This window comes from Manis pentadactyla, chromosome 6, assembly GCF_030020395.1.
Source record: "Manis pentadactyla isolate mManPen7 chromosome 6, mManPen7.hap1, whole genome shotgun sequence".
Lineage (NCBI taxonomy): Eukaryota > Metazoa > Chordata > Mammalia > Pholidota > Manidae > Manis > Manis pentadactyla.
In genome coordinates, this window is record NC_080024.1 from 32,920,671 (window position 1) to 32,937,242 (window position 16,572).

The following is a 16,572-nucleotide window of genomic DNA, read 5'->3' on the forward strand; positions in this document are numbered from 1 at the left end:
TCTTTGTTGGGGTTTTTTGATGATCATCTTCTGGCATGAGTCTTCCAGAGAGTGCTGATGTTGGAAGTTCTCTTTCATATCGTATCTTAGTTCATTTTCGGGGTAGCCCAATTAGGCTTTGATCTTCTGTATAAACGCAAACAGACCCTTTGCCTACACTTTTATATGCCCTTTATACCCTTGTGTAGAACTCATTGGAGGTTACCACACAGGAACTGCCCTTTTTTGTTTTGTTTTGTTTTGTTTTGTTTTGTTTTTGGTATCACTAATCTACACGTACATGACGAATATTATGTTTACTAGGCTCTCCCCTATACCAGGTCTCCCCTATAAACCCCTTTACAGTCACTGTCCATCAGCAGAGCAAAATGTTGTAGAATCACTACTTGCCTTCTCTGTGTTGTACAGCTCTCCCTTTTCTCCTACCCCCCCATGCATGTTAACTACTACATGCATACCCCCCTACTTCTCCCCACCCCTTATCCCTCCCTACCCACCCATCCTCCCCAGTCCCTTTCCCTTTGGTACCTGTTAGTCCATTCTTGAGTTCTGTGATTCTGGTGCTGTTTTGTTCCTTCAGTTTTTCCTTTGTTCTTATATTCCACAGATAAGTGAAATCATTTGGTATTTCTCTTTCTCCGCTTGGCTTGTTTCACTGAGCATAATACCCTCCAGCTCCATCCATGTTGCTGCAAATGGTTGGATTTTCCCTTTTCTTATGGCTGAGTAGTATTCCATTGTGTATATGTACCACATCTTCTTTATCCATTCATCTATCGATGGACATTTAGGTTGCTTCCAATTCTTGGCTATTGTAAATAGTGCTGCAATAAACATAGGGGTGCACTGATCTTTCTCATACTTGATTGCTGCATTCTTAGGGTAAATTCCTAGGAGTGCAATTCCTGGGTCAAATGGTAAGTCTGTTTTGAGCATTTTGATGTACCTCCATACTGCTTTCCACAATGGTTGAACTAACTTACATTCCCACCAGCAGTGTAGGAGAGTTCCCCTTTCTCTGCAGCCTGGCCAACATTTGTTGTTGTTTGTCTTTTGGATGGCAGCCATCCTTACTGGTGTGAGGTGATACCTCATTGTAGTTTTAATTTGCATTTCTCTGATAATTAGCGATGTGGAGCATCTTTTCATGTGTCTGTTGGCCATCTGTATTTCTTTTTTGGAGAACTGTCTGTTCAATTCCTCTGCCCATTTTTTAATTGGGTTATTTGTTTTTTGTTTGTTGAGGCGTGTGAGCTCTTTATATATTCTGGACGTCAAGCCTTTATCGGATGTGTCATTTTCAAATATATTCTCCCATACTGTAGGGATCCTTTTTGTTCTATTGATGGTGTCTTTTGCTGTACAGAAGCTTGAAAAGCAGTATTAACTAGATCAGAACGAATTTTAATAAGTAAAGAAAGTCTGCAAAATGTCTGGCTATATAGGAAATTAAAGAAAACGGAATGACAGCTAAAAGAGAACAATAGGGTAAAGGGAAGGTTTACTTTAATATGAGAGATAGATAGCAGAGCATGTTTGCATGCTGACATAAAGATCCAATGGGAAAGGAAAGATTGAAGAGGCAAGAAAGTTTAAGCAAAGGAAGAAAATAGTTGACAAGGAGCAAGCTCAAATGTAATAGCTGGTCTTTGATAGGAGGACAGTTCTTTTGATGGAAAAGAAAACAAAAAGTTTCTGCAGATATAAAGTTTATTGATTTTAAGGTGGAAAGATAAAAATTAGTGGCTTTACTCTCTCGAATATGATGCAGGGTAGTCATATGAAAACAAAGAGATAAGAGAGATTTGGGGCTGTAAGAAGACAGATGAAAATGTGACATAGTTATCTCAGAAAGATTAAATTAGATCACGTATCCAAGACTTTAGCACAGAACTTGGCACAATGGAAGAGCTCGATACAGACAGCCCCTTGTACCTTAAGTGATCTCTGGATGGAGAAAGTCTTTTAATATAAAGTCATAATGGTCAAAAAGGACAACTATGGGGGGATCACAGGAAGATGGCGGCGTGAGTAGTTCAGAGGAAATCTCCTCCCCAAAACATATATATTTATGAAAATACAATAAATACAACTATTCCTAAAAGAGACACCAGTGGATGCAGTACAACAGCCAGGATACATCTACATCTGCGAGAACTCAGCATCACACGAAGGGGTAAGATACAAGCCGCGGTCAGGCGGGACACGAATGCTCCCCCACCCCAAAACCCGGCGGGAAAAAAGGAGTCGGAACGGGCAGGGAGTGAAAGCCCAGGACTGCTAAACAACCAGCTCTAGAAATCCGCACCGGGAACACAGACACAAGGTGCACGGGGTGCTGGATATTAGAGAAACGGAAAAGCAAAACCTGGGGGCAGGTTCCCACAACCGGCGCCCCTGAGACAAAAGAAAAGTGAGTGCTTTCTGCAAGTCTTAAAGAGACAGGGACCCCATAGCTGGACGAAGTTGTCCCAGCAGCTGGGAATACCAGGGAAACTTAGGCGCCCTAAACGGAGGCTGTGCAGTTCTGAAGCCCCTCACAGGACTAGGCAGCCTGCCAGTCATTCCTCCAACTGGCATGGACCCTGACACACAGGCCAGGTAGCAGGAGAGTGGGAGCGCGTGCCGGGGGCAGAAGCGCTAGAAGGAACCAAGAGCAGATCTGTGCGCTGTAGGGCTAGCCCGCAGCGGCACAACCGAACAGCCTGTGCAGCTCGCGCACACCGGCAGCAGTGAAGCGAGAGCCTGATAGAAGCCTGTGCGGAAAAGCCCCGCGTGCACCGGCAGCGGAGCCAGAGAGAGCAGGCACACTCCCAGGAGCCAACCAGAATCCCAGCCCAACGCACAGCCGCCCAGGCCAGACCCAAAGGCAGCTGCTGCCACACAGCAGCCCGGCAGGGTCGCCACTAGCACGGAGGAGTGCACCTGGTGTGACTGCCACTCCCCACAGGGCTCCATGCTGCTCTGACGGACACCCCGCCCACAGCAGCTTAGAAGATTAACCCGGTGGCTACTCCAGGAGTGGAGGTAGCTGTCACAGGCAGCGGAGAAGGGCAAGGCATCCAGAAAGCAGGAAAGAACTTTCTTCTCCCAGCTGACACACCCTCAACCTGCCTAGAGCCACTGGAATCACCGTGAAAATGCGAAAAAATCTGGTCCAGACCAAGAAAGTTACACCTGAGAAAGGATCTGCAGAGGCAGACCTAACAAGACTCCCTGAAATAGAATTCAAAATAAAAATCATAAACATGCTGACAGAGCTGCACAGAAATATGCAAGAGCTAAGGGATGAAGTCTGGAGGGAGATTACAGACGTCCAGAGGGAGATCACAGATGTCCGGAGGGAAATTGCAGAAGTGAAACAAACTCTGGAAGGATTTATAAGCAGAATGGATAAGATGCAAGAGGCCATTGATGGAATAGAAACCAGAGAACAGGAACGCATACAAGCTGATGCAGAGAGAGAAAAAAGGATCTCCAGGAATGAAACAATATTAAGAGAACTGTGTGACCAATCCAAAAGGAATAATATCTGCATTATAGGGGTACCAGAGGAAGAAGAGAGAGAAAAAGGGATAGAAAGTGTCTTTGAAGAAATAACTGCTGAGAACTTCCGCAAACTGGGGGAGGAAATAGTTGCTCAGACTACGGAGGCACACAGAACTCCCGAGAGATGGGATCCAAAGAGGTCAACACCAAGACACATAATAATTAAAATGGCAAAGATCAAGGACAGGGACAGAGTATTAAAGGCAGCCAGAGAGAGTAAAAAGGTCACCTACAAAGGAAAACCGATCAGGCTATCATCAGACTTCTCGACAGAAACCCTACAGGCCAGAAGAGAATGGCATGATATACTTAATGCAATGAAACAGCAGGGCCTTGAACCAAGGATACTGTATCCAGCACAATTATCATTTAAATATGAAGGAGGGATTAAACAATTCCCAGACAAGCAAAAGTTGAGGGAATTTGCCTCCCACAAACCACCTCTACAGGGTATCTTAGAGGGACTGCTCTAGATGGGAGCACTCGTAAAAAGAGCACCCAACATATGAAGAATGGAGGAGGAGGAAAGAGAAGGGAAAGACATAATCATCTGACTGTGTTTATAACAGCTCAATAAGCGAGTGAGGTCAGACAGTAAGGTAGTAAACAAGCTAACCTTAACCTTTGGTAACCACAAATCTAAAGCCTGCATTGGCAATAAGTACATACCTTTCAATAATCACCCTAAATGTAAATGGACTGAATGCACCAATCAAAAGACACAGAGTAATAGAATGGATAAAAAAGCAAGACCCATATACATGCTGCTTACAAGAGACTCACCTCAAACCCAAAGACATGCACAGATTAAAAGTCAAGGGTTGGAGAAAGATATTTCATGCAAACAACAGTGAGAAAAAAGCAGGTGTTGCAATAAATAGACCTCAAAATAAAGAAAGTAACAAGAGATAAAGAAGGACATTACATAATGATACAGGGCTCAGTCCAACAAGAGGATATAACCATTATAAATATATATGCAGCCAATACAGGAGCACCAATATATGTGAAACAAATTCTAACAGAATTAAAGGAGGAAATAGAATGCAATGCACTCATTTTGGGAGACTTCAACACACCACTCACCCCAAAGGACAGATCCACCAGACAGAAAGTAAGGACACAGAGGCACTGAACAACACACTAGAACAGATGGACCTAATAGACATCTATAGAACTCTACACCCAAAAGCAACAGGATACACATTCTTCTCAAGTGCACATGGAACATTCTCCAGAATAGACCATATACTAGGCCACAAAAAGAACCTCAGTAAATTCCAAAAGATTGAGATCCTACCAACCAACTTTTCAGACAACAAAGGTATAAAACTAGAAATAAATTGTACAAAGAAAGCAAGAAGGCTCACAAACACATGGAGGCTTAACAACATGCTCCTAAATAATCAATGGATCAATGACCAAATTAAAATGGAGATCCAGCAATATATGGAAACAAATGACAACAGTAACACAAAGCCCCAACTTCTGTGGGACGCAGCAAAAGCAGTCTTAAGAGGAAAGTATACAGCAATCCAGGAATATTTAAAGAAGGAAGAACAATCCCAAATGAACAGTGAAATGTCACAATTATCGAAATGGGAAAAAGAAGAACAAGTGAGGCCTAAGGTCAGCAGACGGAGGGACATAATAAAGATCAGAGAAGAAATAAATAAAATTGAGAAGAATAAAACAATAGCAAAAATCAATGAAACCAAGAGCTGGTTCTTCGAGAAAATAAACAAAATAGATAAGCCTCTAGCCAGAGGAAAAGCTTTCAGCCTCTCGCTGTTCAGTATGATGTTAGCTGTGGGTTTATCATATATGGCCTTGATTATGTTGAGGTACTTGCCCTCTATGCCCATTTTCTTGAGAGTTTTTATCATGAATGGATATAGGTATTCATAGTATTCTCTAATAATTCTTTGTATTTCTTATTAAGACAATCTTATTAAGATATTCTTATTAAGACAACAACTTATAAGAGAAAAAGAGTCAACACACATCAACAGAATTAGAAACGAGAAAGGAAAAATCACGACGGGCCCCACAGAAATACAAAGAATTATTAGAGAATACTATGAAAACCTATATGCTAACAAGCTGGAAAGCCTAGGAGAATTGGCAACTTCTTAAAAAAATACAACCATCCAAGACTGACCCAGAAAGAAACAGAAAATCTAAACAGACCAATAACGAGCAAAGAAATTGAATCGGTAATCAAAAAACTACCCAAGAACAAAACCCCCAGGCCAGATGGATTTACCTCGGAATTTTATCAAACATACAGAGAAGACATAACACCCATTCCCCTTAAAGTTTTCCAAAAAATAGAAGAGGAGGGAATACTCCCAAACTTATTCTATGAAGCCAACATCACCCTAATACCAAAACCAGGCAAAGACCCCACCAAAAAAGAAAACTACAGACCAATATCCCTGATGAATGTAGATGCAAAAATACTCAACAAAATATTAGCAAACCGAATTCAAAAATACATCAAGAGGATCATACACCATGACCAAGTGGGATTCATCCCAGGGATGCAAGGATGGTACAACATTCGAAAATCCAGCAACATCATCCACCACATCAACAAAAAGAAGGACAAAAACCACATGATCATCTCCATAGATGCTGAAAAAGCATTCAACAAAATTCAACATCCATTCATGATAAAAACTCTCAAGAAAATGGGCATAGAGGGCAAGTACCTCAACATAATCAAGGCCATATATGATAAACCCACAGCTAACATCATGCTGAACAGCGAGAGGCTGAAAGCTTTTCCTCTGAGATCAGGAATAAGACAGGGATGTCCACTATCCCCACTGTTATTCAACGTGGTACTGGAGGTCCTAGCCATGGCAATCAGACAAAACAAAGAAATTCAAGGAATCCAGATTGGTAGAGAAGAAGTCAAACTGTCACTATTTGCAGATGACATGATATTGTACATAAAAAACCCTAGACTCCACTCCCAAACTACTAGAACTAATATCGGAATTCAGCAAAGTTGCAGGATACAAAATTAACACACAGAAATCTGTGGCTTTCCTATACACTAACAATGAACTAATAGAAAGAGAAATTAGGAAAACAATTCCATTCACAATACCATCAAAAAGAATAAAATACCTAGGAATAAACCTAACCAAGGAAGTGAAAGACTATACCCTGAAAACTATAAGACACTCTTAAGAGAAATTAAAGAGGTCACTAACAAATGGAAACTCATCCCATGCTCCTGGCTAGGAAGAATTAATATCGTCAAAATGGCCATCCTGCCCAAAGCAATATACAGATTCGATGCAATTCCTATCAAATTACCAACAGCATTCTTCAATGAATTGGAACAAATAGTTCAAAAATTCATATGGAACCGTCAAGACCCTGAATAGCCAACGCAATCCTGAGAAGGAAGAATAAGGTGGGGGCGATCTCGCTCCCCAACTTCAAGCTCTACTACAAAGCCACAGTAATCAAGACAATTTGGTACTGGCACAAGAACAGAGCCACAGACCAGTGGAACAGAATAGAGACTCCAGACATTAACCCAAACATATATAGCCAATTAATATTTGATAAAGGAGCCATGGACATACAATGGCGAAATGACAGTCTCTTTAACAGATGGTGCTGGCAAAACTGGACAGCTACATGTAAGAGAATGAAACTGGATCACTGTCTAACCCCATACACAAAAGTAAACTCCAAATGGATCAAAGACCTGAATGTAAGTCATGAAAACATAAAACTCTTAGAAAAAAACATAGGCAAAAATCTCATGGACATAAACATGAGTGACTTCTTCATGAACATATCTCCCCGGGCAAAGGAAACAAAGGCAAAAATGAACAAGTGGGACTATATCAAGCTAAAAAGCTTCTGTACAGCAAAAGACACCATCAATAGAACAAAAAGGTATCCTACAGTATGGGAGAACATATTCATAAATGACAGATCCGATAAAGGATTGACATCCAAAATATATAAAGAGCTCACACGCTTCAACAAACAAAAAGCAAATATTCCAATTAAAAAATGGGCAGAGGAGCTGAATAGACAGTTCTCTAAAGAAGAAATCCAGATGGCCAACAGGCACATGTAAAGATGTTCCACATCACTAATCATCAGAGAAATGCAAATTAAAACCACAATGAGATATCACCTCACACCAGTAAGGATCGCCATCATCGAAAAGACAAACAACAACAAATGTTGGCGAGGTTGTGGAGAAAAGGGAACCCTCCGACACTGCTGGTGGGAATGTAAACTAGTTCAACCATTGTGGAAAGCAGTATGGAGGTTCCTCAGAATGCTCAAAATAGAAATACCATTTGACCCAGGAATTCCACTTCTAGGAATTTACCCTAAGAATGCAGCACTCCATTTTGAAAAAGATAGATGCACCCCTATGTTTATCACTGCACTGTTTACAATAGCCAAGATATGGAAGCAACCTAAATGTCCATCAGTAGATGAATGGATAAAGAAGATGTGGTACATATACACAATGGAATATTACGCAGCCATAAGAAAAAAACAGATCCTACCATTCGCAACAACATGGATGGAGCTAGAGGGTATTATGCTCAGTGAAATAAGTCAAGTGGAGAAGGACAAGTACCAAATGATTTCACTCATATGTGGAGTATAAGAACAAAGGAAAACTGAAGGAACAAAACAGCAGCAGAATCACAGAACCCAAGAATGGACTAATAGTTACCAAAGGGAAAGGGACTGGGGAGGATGGGTGGGAAGGGAGGAATAAGGGTGAGGAAGAAGAAAGAGGGCATTACGATTAGCATTTATAGTGCGTGGGGGGCACGGGGAGGGCTGCGCAACACAGAGAAGACAAGTAGTGATTTTACAGCATCTTACTACACAGATGGACAGTGACTGTGAAGGGGTGAGTGGGGGGGACTTGGTGAAGGGGGAACCTAGTAAACATAATGTTCTTTCTGTAATTGTAGATTAATGATACCAAAATTTAAAAAAAAATCTGCAAAGAAGTAAAAAGCTAACCTTTTCAAAGAACAAAAAACCTTTCATCCAATTTTTAATGAATTCTGTTGAGTATTCTGTTGATAAAGAGAAAAAAAGGAAAGCTACTAATGATATGTCTATTATTTAAAAGAGAAATATTTCAGAAAAAAAATTTAAGGTGAATTCTTTATTTCTGTTCTTCTGAGTAGATCTATGTTACATCATTTTGCTCTTAATCCAAACAATGGACAACGGGATTTTACTATGTATCTATGTGATTGTATTTCACAAAAAGCGTAATTCATTTTGCCTAAGGAAAGGAAAAATATAAATACAAACAAGTTGGTTTTTCATATTTACTTTAGGAAAATAACAACTATAAACTTATTTCATCTATGAAAACATTAAAGCAATTCCTATTACTTAAAATTCTGTTTGTAAAATAGGTTCTGAGTTAATCAAAATATTTTTTAAATGTCTAGACACTTGCTAAATTAGGCATCAATGTTTATATTAATAAATGAAGAAAATAAACATGGGTCTTACACATATCTCAAGAAAATCCTTAATAATTACTAGTCCTTTTTTTACAGGCAAGAAATAAAGACAACAGGATAAATGTCAGCAAAATGTAGTTATAACTTTTTATTATCACATTTTAGAAAAATGTATTTTTCTAGAGGTTGCAACTATAAAGTCATCTAAATTTTTACAAATAATGACTTTTAAATTTCTGATGTTAACTGCATTAGTAACCTGGGCAACTAGAACACTGCTCTACCTGTAGACTGTGTGTGCGTGTTAACATAGGCAGTATCTGACCACTCCTAACGCTGACAATATATCTGAAAGATACTTTTATGGTACAAACAATTTAAACAATAATTTTCAGAAGGCCAACACATGTTCCTTCCTTTGCTCAACTTTCATAATAAACATAATCCACATTTAGAATATTCTTATTTATATTAATTTTTTAGATATTCCTTTGCATAAAAGCAGCTATTAGTAACCCTGAGCAAAGAACCTTACCATTTGTTACAGATGACCAACAAATTTTGTCTTTTTTCTCCTTTACAGGCAAAAACTACATCTCCACAAATAAAATGAGTGTTGGGTTAGTTAACTTGAGCTAGTGGTTAGACCACGATGCTATAAGGCTAAATGACCACTTGATCATTGATCCCATCAATTAACTTTCATCTATTGCCGTGTCACAGGCAGCATCAAAACCCCTGATGGTCAGTTCCTGGGTCACAAGGACAGCCTGCCAAACATGCAGCTGGGGGCAGCACAAATCCACTATTGCAATGTTCTATTTATCAACTTTACCACAAATCACGTAAGAGCTGTCATCTGGGAAAAGAACAACAGCACACCCAGTGGATCCTAAAACATGATAATCTAAGAGGTGAAAGTGTAAATCTATTTTTAAGATGCTAAATTGAAGAAATATTTTTAAATCCAAATCCATTTCTATTCATAAGTGTTTATACTCTGAATTTTAAAATGTCACCACATTAAATTGAGTCCCATTGATAAGGCATAATGGTGGCAGTAACATCCTACTTTATTTAAAATATATAAAAAGATGACATCCCTTTAACCCCTCAGATTTACTCAGTGATCCCTTTAACCTCTCTCAGCTTTATTACTCTAAGAGGAACTATACCTTCAAATTACAATAATAATTATCTTCCAGGGAAAGAGAAAATGGTTTTTGGTTTGTTTTTTTAATTACTAGTCATAACTGCAACCTAATCACTTTTCCACTATCAATTTCCCATCTGACTTAGAACTTTTTCCATAATACCTGTGTGAAGTCATGGAATCACCAGGAGTCCTTCAGATTTGCCTCTCCTAAAAATAGTTAATTCCCTGAGAACAGAGGGCTTCCTCCAGTCCTTCCCATCTGCAGTCCATTACAAAGTATAAACTGACACACTACATGGTATTATTTACTCACAGATCAGCTTCTTTCAATTACTATGAAATTCTGTAGACAGTTGAGTGTGTATCATCAACCCTGATACAGTGCCAGGCCATAAAAGACTTTTGAATACATTTAGTGAAAAAATGAGCTACTGAGCCTTTTTGATTCTCTCCTACCCAACTCATAGCAGCAAAGCACCCTACAAATATGGACAGTTGTATTCTTTATATCTTTTGAATCTATCTGCATATTTTGAATCTTTAATCCAAGACACATTCTTTCTTTTCCTACTGGCCATACTTTGAACTGCCTCTTTGGAGGAAAAAGCCTTGGATTATGTCTGGCTCATTCTCCAATACAAATATTCCCTACAAGATAATACAGAGGTCAGTATATGTATAATCAAGTAAATTCTCAGAATACCATCCTTGATTAAACATACATTCCTTACAAAATTTATGAACCTATAAATTTTAACACCTTTTTTTTTTCACTTTACACTAAGACTTGAGAATGCCTCTCAATATAGCTGAAGTTAAGAAGGATGCCTAGAGGGATGAAGGTGAGAACAGAAAAAAAAAAGATCGTAGTGAAGGAACAATTTAACATACTTGTTCCATTTACACCTTTATCCCAAGAAAATTTAAATGGGAAGGAAAAAAACGGAGGTAGAACCTGTGACTTCGAATAAGCCATAAAGAAAATATGCTGAATTTGCAAACTGTGAATTTTAATCTATCCTTTTAATAATTTTTAAAGGATTTTTTTTATCCACGGAAATCTTCTGCTTCATCTAGGCACAGCTGGATCTCATCTCCCCACTCTCCCCCGCCTCCACACACATACACACAGCGCTACCACTATGAGTCCCTGTGCCAAACAACCATCACAGGAAGAATTAAACCCAGAGGATCGCTTCCTAATTTTCTCTGAAAAAATAGTCACAGTTCTTTTTCCCAGAGGAAAATTACCTATTCTAATGGGCCTGGGAGCGAGGGGGTTGCGGGAACAGCTTATTATCATGCAGTTTCTTATTCTCCATAGATAGGAAAATGGCAATAACTTCCGACAGGGGACAGCTGCTCTTCTAGTTTATCCCCGTTGAGAATCTAAAATCCAAATGGGCAAAAAGCAAATCTCTTGAGGTATTCACACGAATAGAAAACAGGCACTTTACTTTGCAGCAACACAACCCCTTAAAAATCCTCCAGACGTGGGGGTGGGGGTGGTGACCTATCAATCCCCACACCCCTGCCATATGGGGGAACAGGATTCTGTCAAATAGAAAATGCCACTCCGCCTTCTCCGCCATCCCGAACTGACCGGCACCGAGTGCGGGGGCGGCCGAGAGCCGGAGAGGCGGGGACAACACGCTGCACCGAGGGCAGATTCCTGGCTTTTAAAAACGCTCTAAAGCTACAATGTACTCCAGCTGGAGGATTCTCACCCACTGACCAACCCTGCTCCCCACCGCCCCACCGGGGGCCCCGTCCCCGCCGCGGCCTCTGCCCAGTGCGCCCTCCGCCCCCTCCGCCCCCAGGCTGGCGGCCCCGGCCGGGGATCCCCACGCGCCGCTCTGCACCCCGAGGCCCCGGGCGCCCAGGCCGGGAGGGACGTCGCACCTGGATGTAGTTGTTCTCGCAGTAATCTGCCACCCGTTCCAGATTCGTGTAACTGTCGAAGAGGGCCCGGCGGCCCCCCGGGATTTCCTCCTCCAGCAGCATCTGCAGCTCCGCCATCTTCACATCCTCCTCCTCGTGAAGACCGAGGAGGTAGCGGCGGCAGCAGCGCCAAGGAAACCCAAGGCTGCGAGAGAAGGAGCCGCGGCGACGCTGGCCGCGGTACCTCAGGAGGAGCAAGAAGCCCCGCGCGCAGGACAGGGGAGGGGGCAGCAGGCACGGGGGCGGGGCGCGAGCCGGCGGACTCCGAGGTCGGTCACCGCGGCGACGGCCGGCGGGGCGCGCGCACGCGCGCTCCCCTCCCTCCGCCCCCGGGCGCCCGAAAAAGATTCCCACCCTCGGCCGCGCCGCCCGCCCCTCCCCCGCTGGCGGCGTTTCCTAGCGACGGCGGGTGTGGGGCCGGGATGCGCGCGGGAGGCCGGCGCGCAGTTAACCCTTCGGCCCCCGCCGGCGGCACGGCTCGGGAAGTTCCCCGGCCGGCCTTTGTTAGTCTGGCGTGGGAGCGCTACCCGGCCCCGCCGTGTTCCCGCCGGCGCCGGCCGAGACTTTCCTCCGCTTTATTCCCAACCTGAGGCCGAACCCCTTGGCCGTTGGCCTGAGCGATAACAGCAACCCACAAAACTTCCATGCAGCTTTAAGTGCCCCCTTTTCATTTTTCTCATCTTTGACCTCGTCCATCCTTTCTGGTCAAGATAGGTAAATTTCAGTTTCCTAGTCCCAAATTTCCTGCACTCTGGCTTTTTCATACTTATTTGCCCACGAAAATCCTTTCCCCTCGCCCCGGTTATCCTCTGTTCTGTTCTCATTTGTCCGTCCCCTGGACCTCAGCTTTTTGTGCTTGCCTTCTCTCTGATTTGCTTCCTCACTCACAACCTTTCTGTCATTTCTCAGGTTCTGTCAACTTGTCTTTTTTTCGTGGAATCACAAGTCAAAGTTTCGAAAACGGTTTTGCTGGTACTGATTTCCTTCTTCACCGGGCTGTTACGTGGTTAAATAGACTGTTAAATGCTACCAAAATTCAAGGTGGATCGTTTTGATCTTGCAGTTATTATTCTGTTCTTGTAGTATATTATTCTGTATATACAATACAGATTTTGTATTTTCTCCCTGAATCTATTTCACACAATGTAATCTTAAGCTAAAATTCCAGGCAATTGCTGGGATACTATAAATTCCGTAACCTTTATTTGGACGCTTTAAAGTTAAGGCTAACATTGTTGTGTAGAACAAGAGAAAATCCTTGTTCTTTTGTCATCTCTTGGCCTTCCTACGGTGATTTCGCCACCCTACCCCCACCCCACTAAGTAAAATGGAAGTTCCACGGCCAGGATCCTTGCCTGACCCTAGTCTAGTTGCCCAACCCTAGTCTATTTGCCCATTGCACACGTGCAATGCTCGCAGGCACATGCTTGCACACGTGTTGGCAATGAGCTATTATTGACTCTGTATGAGGTGCTCTGCCCAATGCTCTGTGGCTGCCAGGCAACAAAGAGGCCTGGAGGCAGAGATGGACTCTGTATGAGGTGCTCTGCCCAGTGCTCTGTGGCAGCAAAGAGGCCTGGAGGCAGAGATGGACTTGCTGCATGCAGACCTTCCCTGAGGCAGACGTGATTCTAGCATTCGACCTGCCATCAGGAAAATAAAGCTTGGTGTAAGAAGACCTTTTACTCCCAAAACGCTCCGTTATTACTCGGTCTCAACAAATCCAGAATGAACTTGCCGGGCGGCTGAAAAACCTCAGGCGGAACACCCCCCTGTTTTTTCTAGATGAGGAGGAAACTATTACACTTTCTCAAAAAAACATTTAATGTGCCATCACACATTTCTGAAACAATCGCTGATGTTACTATATTGGTTTCATATTACACATATTAGCACATTGTTTTGAGTTTTCACTGTAGAACCCAGATTAAAGGATATCGAAAATGATGGTCCAGTCCAACTAGTTTTATTCTCAACCACTTTAAACATCTTCTGTATTACTAGTTCTTAATCTTAAGTGTAACCTTCAGCTTGTTAAAAATGAGAGCTGCAAGATCACACTCTAAAGATTCATCAGACTGCAGTAGTGATGGAATAGGATAGTTACTTAAACGGCACAGAAACTTGTTTCAGGGAATAAGACACGTCTAATCAAATGAATAAAGCCAAGCAAACTTTCACACTAAACTTCAATAGATCAAAAGGCTAATGTTAAACTGGGAGTAAAGGTAGAAAGTCTTCCCCCTTTACACTTATTCCCACCTAGCATTCTTTCAAATACTGTTTTGCAATTAGCCCAACAAACAACTCTACCTGAGACAGGATTCATTCTTTATCCTAGGAATCACTGTGTGAACATTCTAGTACTTTTTCAAATCTGAAAAATCAAAGGGTTGAACTCGTCAGTTTTCTCAGACGTCATTGTGGATTGCAATCACTTGAAGGGCTTGTTAAAACACAGGGTTGCTAGCTCACACCAAGTTTCTGATTCAGTTGGTCTGCCCCAATTTAGTATGTCTAACAAGTTCCTAGGTGATGTTGATGAAACTGCCCCTCTGGTTATGAAGGTCTGATTCCAATTTCTAGCAGCTGGGAATCTTCTCCAAGAGAAGGGCTTTTAACAGCAGAATCTAAGGATAGAAGGACATAGGTATCCACTTCTGATGCCAACAAGATAATTTAAGCAAGGAGGAAGACAACTAGAAGATTTATAAAGTACATGGATCATGTACACATATATATTATCTAAGTGGTGGGATTATAGGATTTTCTGGCTTTGGTAATCTCAATTTTTCTAAAATGAACATGGATTATTTTTCTGAGTCCAGTGAAACTATTGTCTCCCCAAATCAGACCTCATTTTACAGGCATACCTCATTTTACTGTGCTTCGCTTTTATTATACTTCACAGATACTGTGTTTTTCACTAATTGAAGGTTTATGGCAACACTGTGACAAGCAAGTCTATTATCGGTGCTATTTTTCCAAGAGCATTTGCTCACTTTGTGTCTCTGTGTCACATTTTGGTAATTCTTGCATCATTTCAGAGTTTTTCATTTGTATTATATTTGTGTTATATCAGTGATTTTGACTAGCTGAAATGTCAGATGATGGTTAGCATTTTTTAGCATTAAGTATTTTTAAATTAAGGTATTACATTGTTTTAGATATAACTTAGTACATAATGGTATTGCACACTTAATAGACTACAGAATAGCGTAAATATAACTTTTATATGTACTGGGAAACCAAGTAATTCATTTGACATGCTTTCTTGCAATATCCATTGATTGTTTTAGATATAACTTAGTACATAATGCTATTGCACACTTAATAGACTACAGAATAGCGTAAATATAACTTTTATATGTACTGGGAAACCAAGTAATTCATTTGACATGCTTTCTTGCAATATTCAGTTTATTGCAGTGGCCTGGAACGAACCTCAATATGCCTATATTAATGCAGCCCAAATGACTTTTTTTTAAGCAATTTTATCATCAGCTTGATTCCAAGTAAGCTTTAAACACTCCTAGATTTTTACATTTTAACCCAGTCATACCAACTACAGTATATATTTTTAAATCTAATTGCAGTTCTTTATATTTATTTCCAATAAATTATACTTGGCCTTTGTCCCAAATTTGAATCCTCATTACCATCTCTTGAAATAAAGAATCTTGTTTCACATCATCTACAGATTTGATAAGCAAGACTTTGGGGTTCATTTTAATAAGAATGTTCAACAAGTCAAGGCCAACAAGGGAACTGATGGCTTGCCCGTATAGACCTCACACTGTTGAGACCCAATATTAATATACAGTAATCTCCCCTTGGAATATGTTCCAAGACCGCCAGTAGATGCTAAAACTACAGATAGTACCAACTTTTATATACATTATGTTTTTTCCTATACATACATACCTATGATAAAATTTAAAGTATAAATGAAACATTGTAAGAGATTAATAAAAAAATAGAACAATTGTAATATAGTGTAACAAAAATTATGTGAATGTGGTCTCTCTCAAAATATCTCATTGTACTGTACTCACTCTTGTGATGAAATGATGAAATGTCTGCATAATGAGATGAAGTAAGGTGAATAACATGGACATTGTGACTTAGGGTTAGGCTTCTACTACATATGTCAGAAGGAGGATCATCTGCCTCCAGGCTATGGTTGACTGCAGGTAACTGAAACCACAGATAAGGGGGTACTACTGTACCTTCAATTTGGCCAGGTGTGAATGTACCTTAAAGAACTCACACTTACCCAGTATTTCATCATAGTCACAAGTCTGTGGACAAAGTGTCAGCTTCTGCTGAAACGAAGATGCACAATGTAGAATTCCCCTGATGTACAATCATCCCAGTAACTCTATCCTTAAATGAGGAAATTAGGTAAAGAACATAATACAATGCCTGATAGTATGGGCT

The 16,572-nt window shown here is 41.0% G+C and overlaps 1 protein-coding gene across 31 annotated transcripts in view; it reads right to left on the bottom strand.

The window, feature by feature from the left end:
* Window positions 1-12,947, bottom strand: part of ABI2 (abl interactor 2) — a 163,373-nt gene extending 150,426 nt beyond the window's left edge. For 3 of the 31 annotated variants that reach the window (XM_036928040.2, XM_036928029.2, XM_036928027.2), the window contains exon 1: window positions 12,094-12,941. In XM_036928040.2, the coding sequence (XP_036783935.1) occupies window positions 12,094-12,210 (117 nt within the window). In that variant the 5' untranslated portion in view covers window positions 12,211-12,941. Of the gene's footprint in view, window positions 1-12,093 lie in introns of all 31 variants that reach the window. The other 28 variants (XM_036928028.2, XM_036928034.2, XM_036928057.2 and 25 more) reach the window with 22 other exon arrangements.
* Window positions 12,948-16,572: the final 3,625 nt, after the last annotated feature.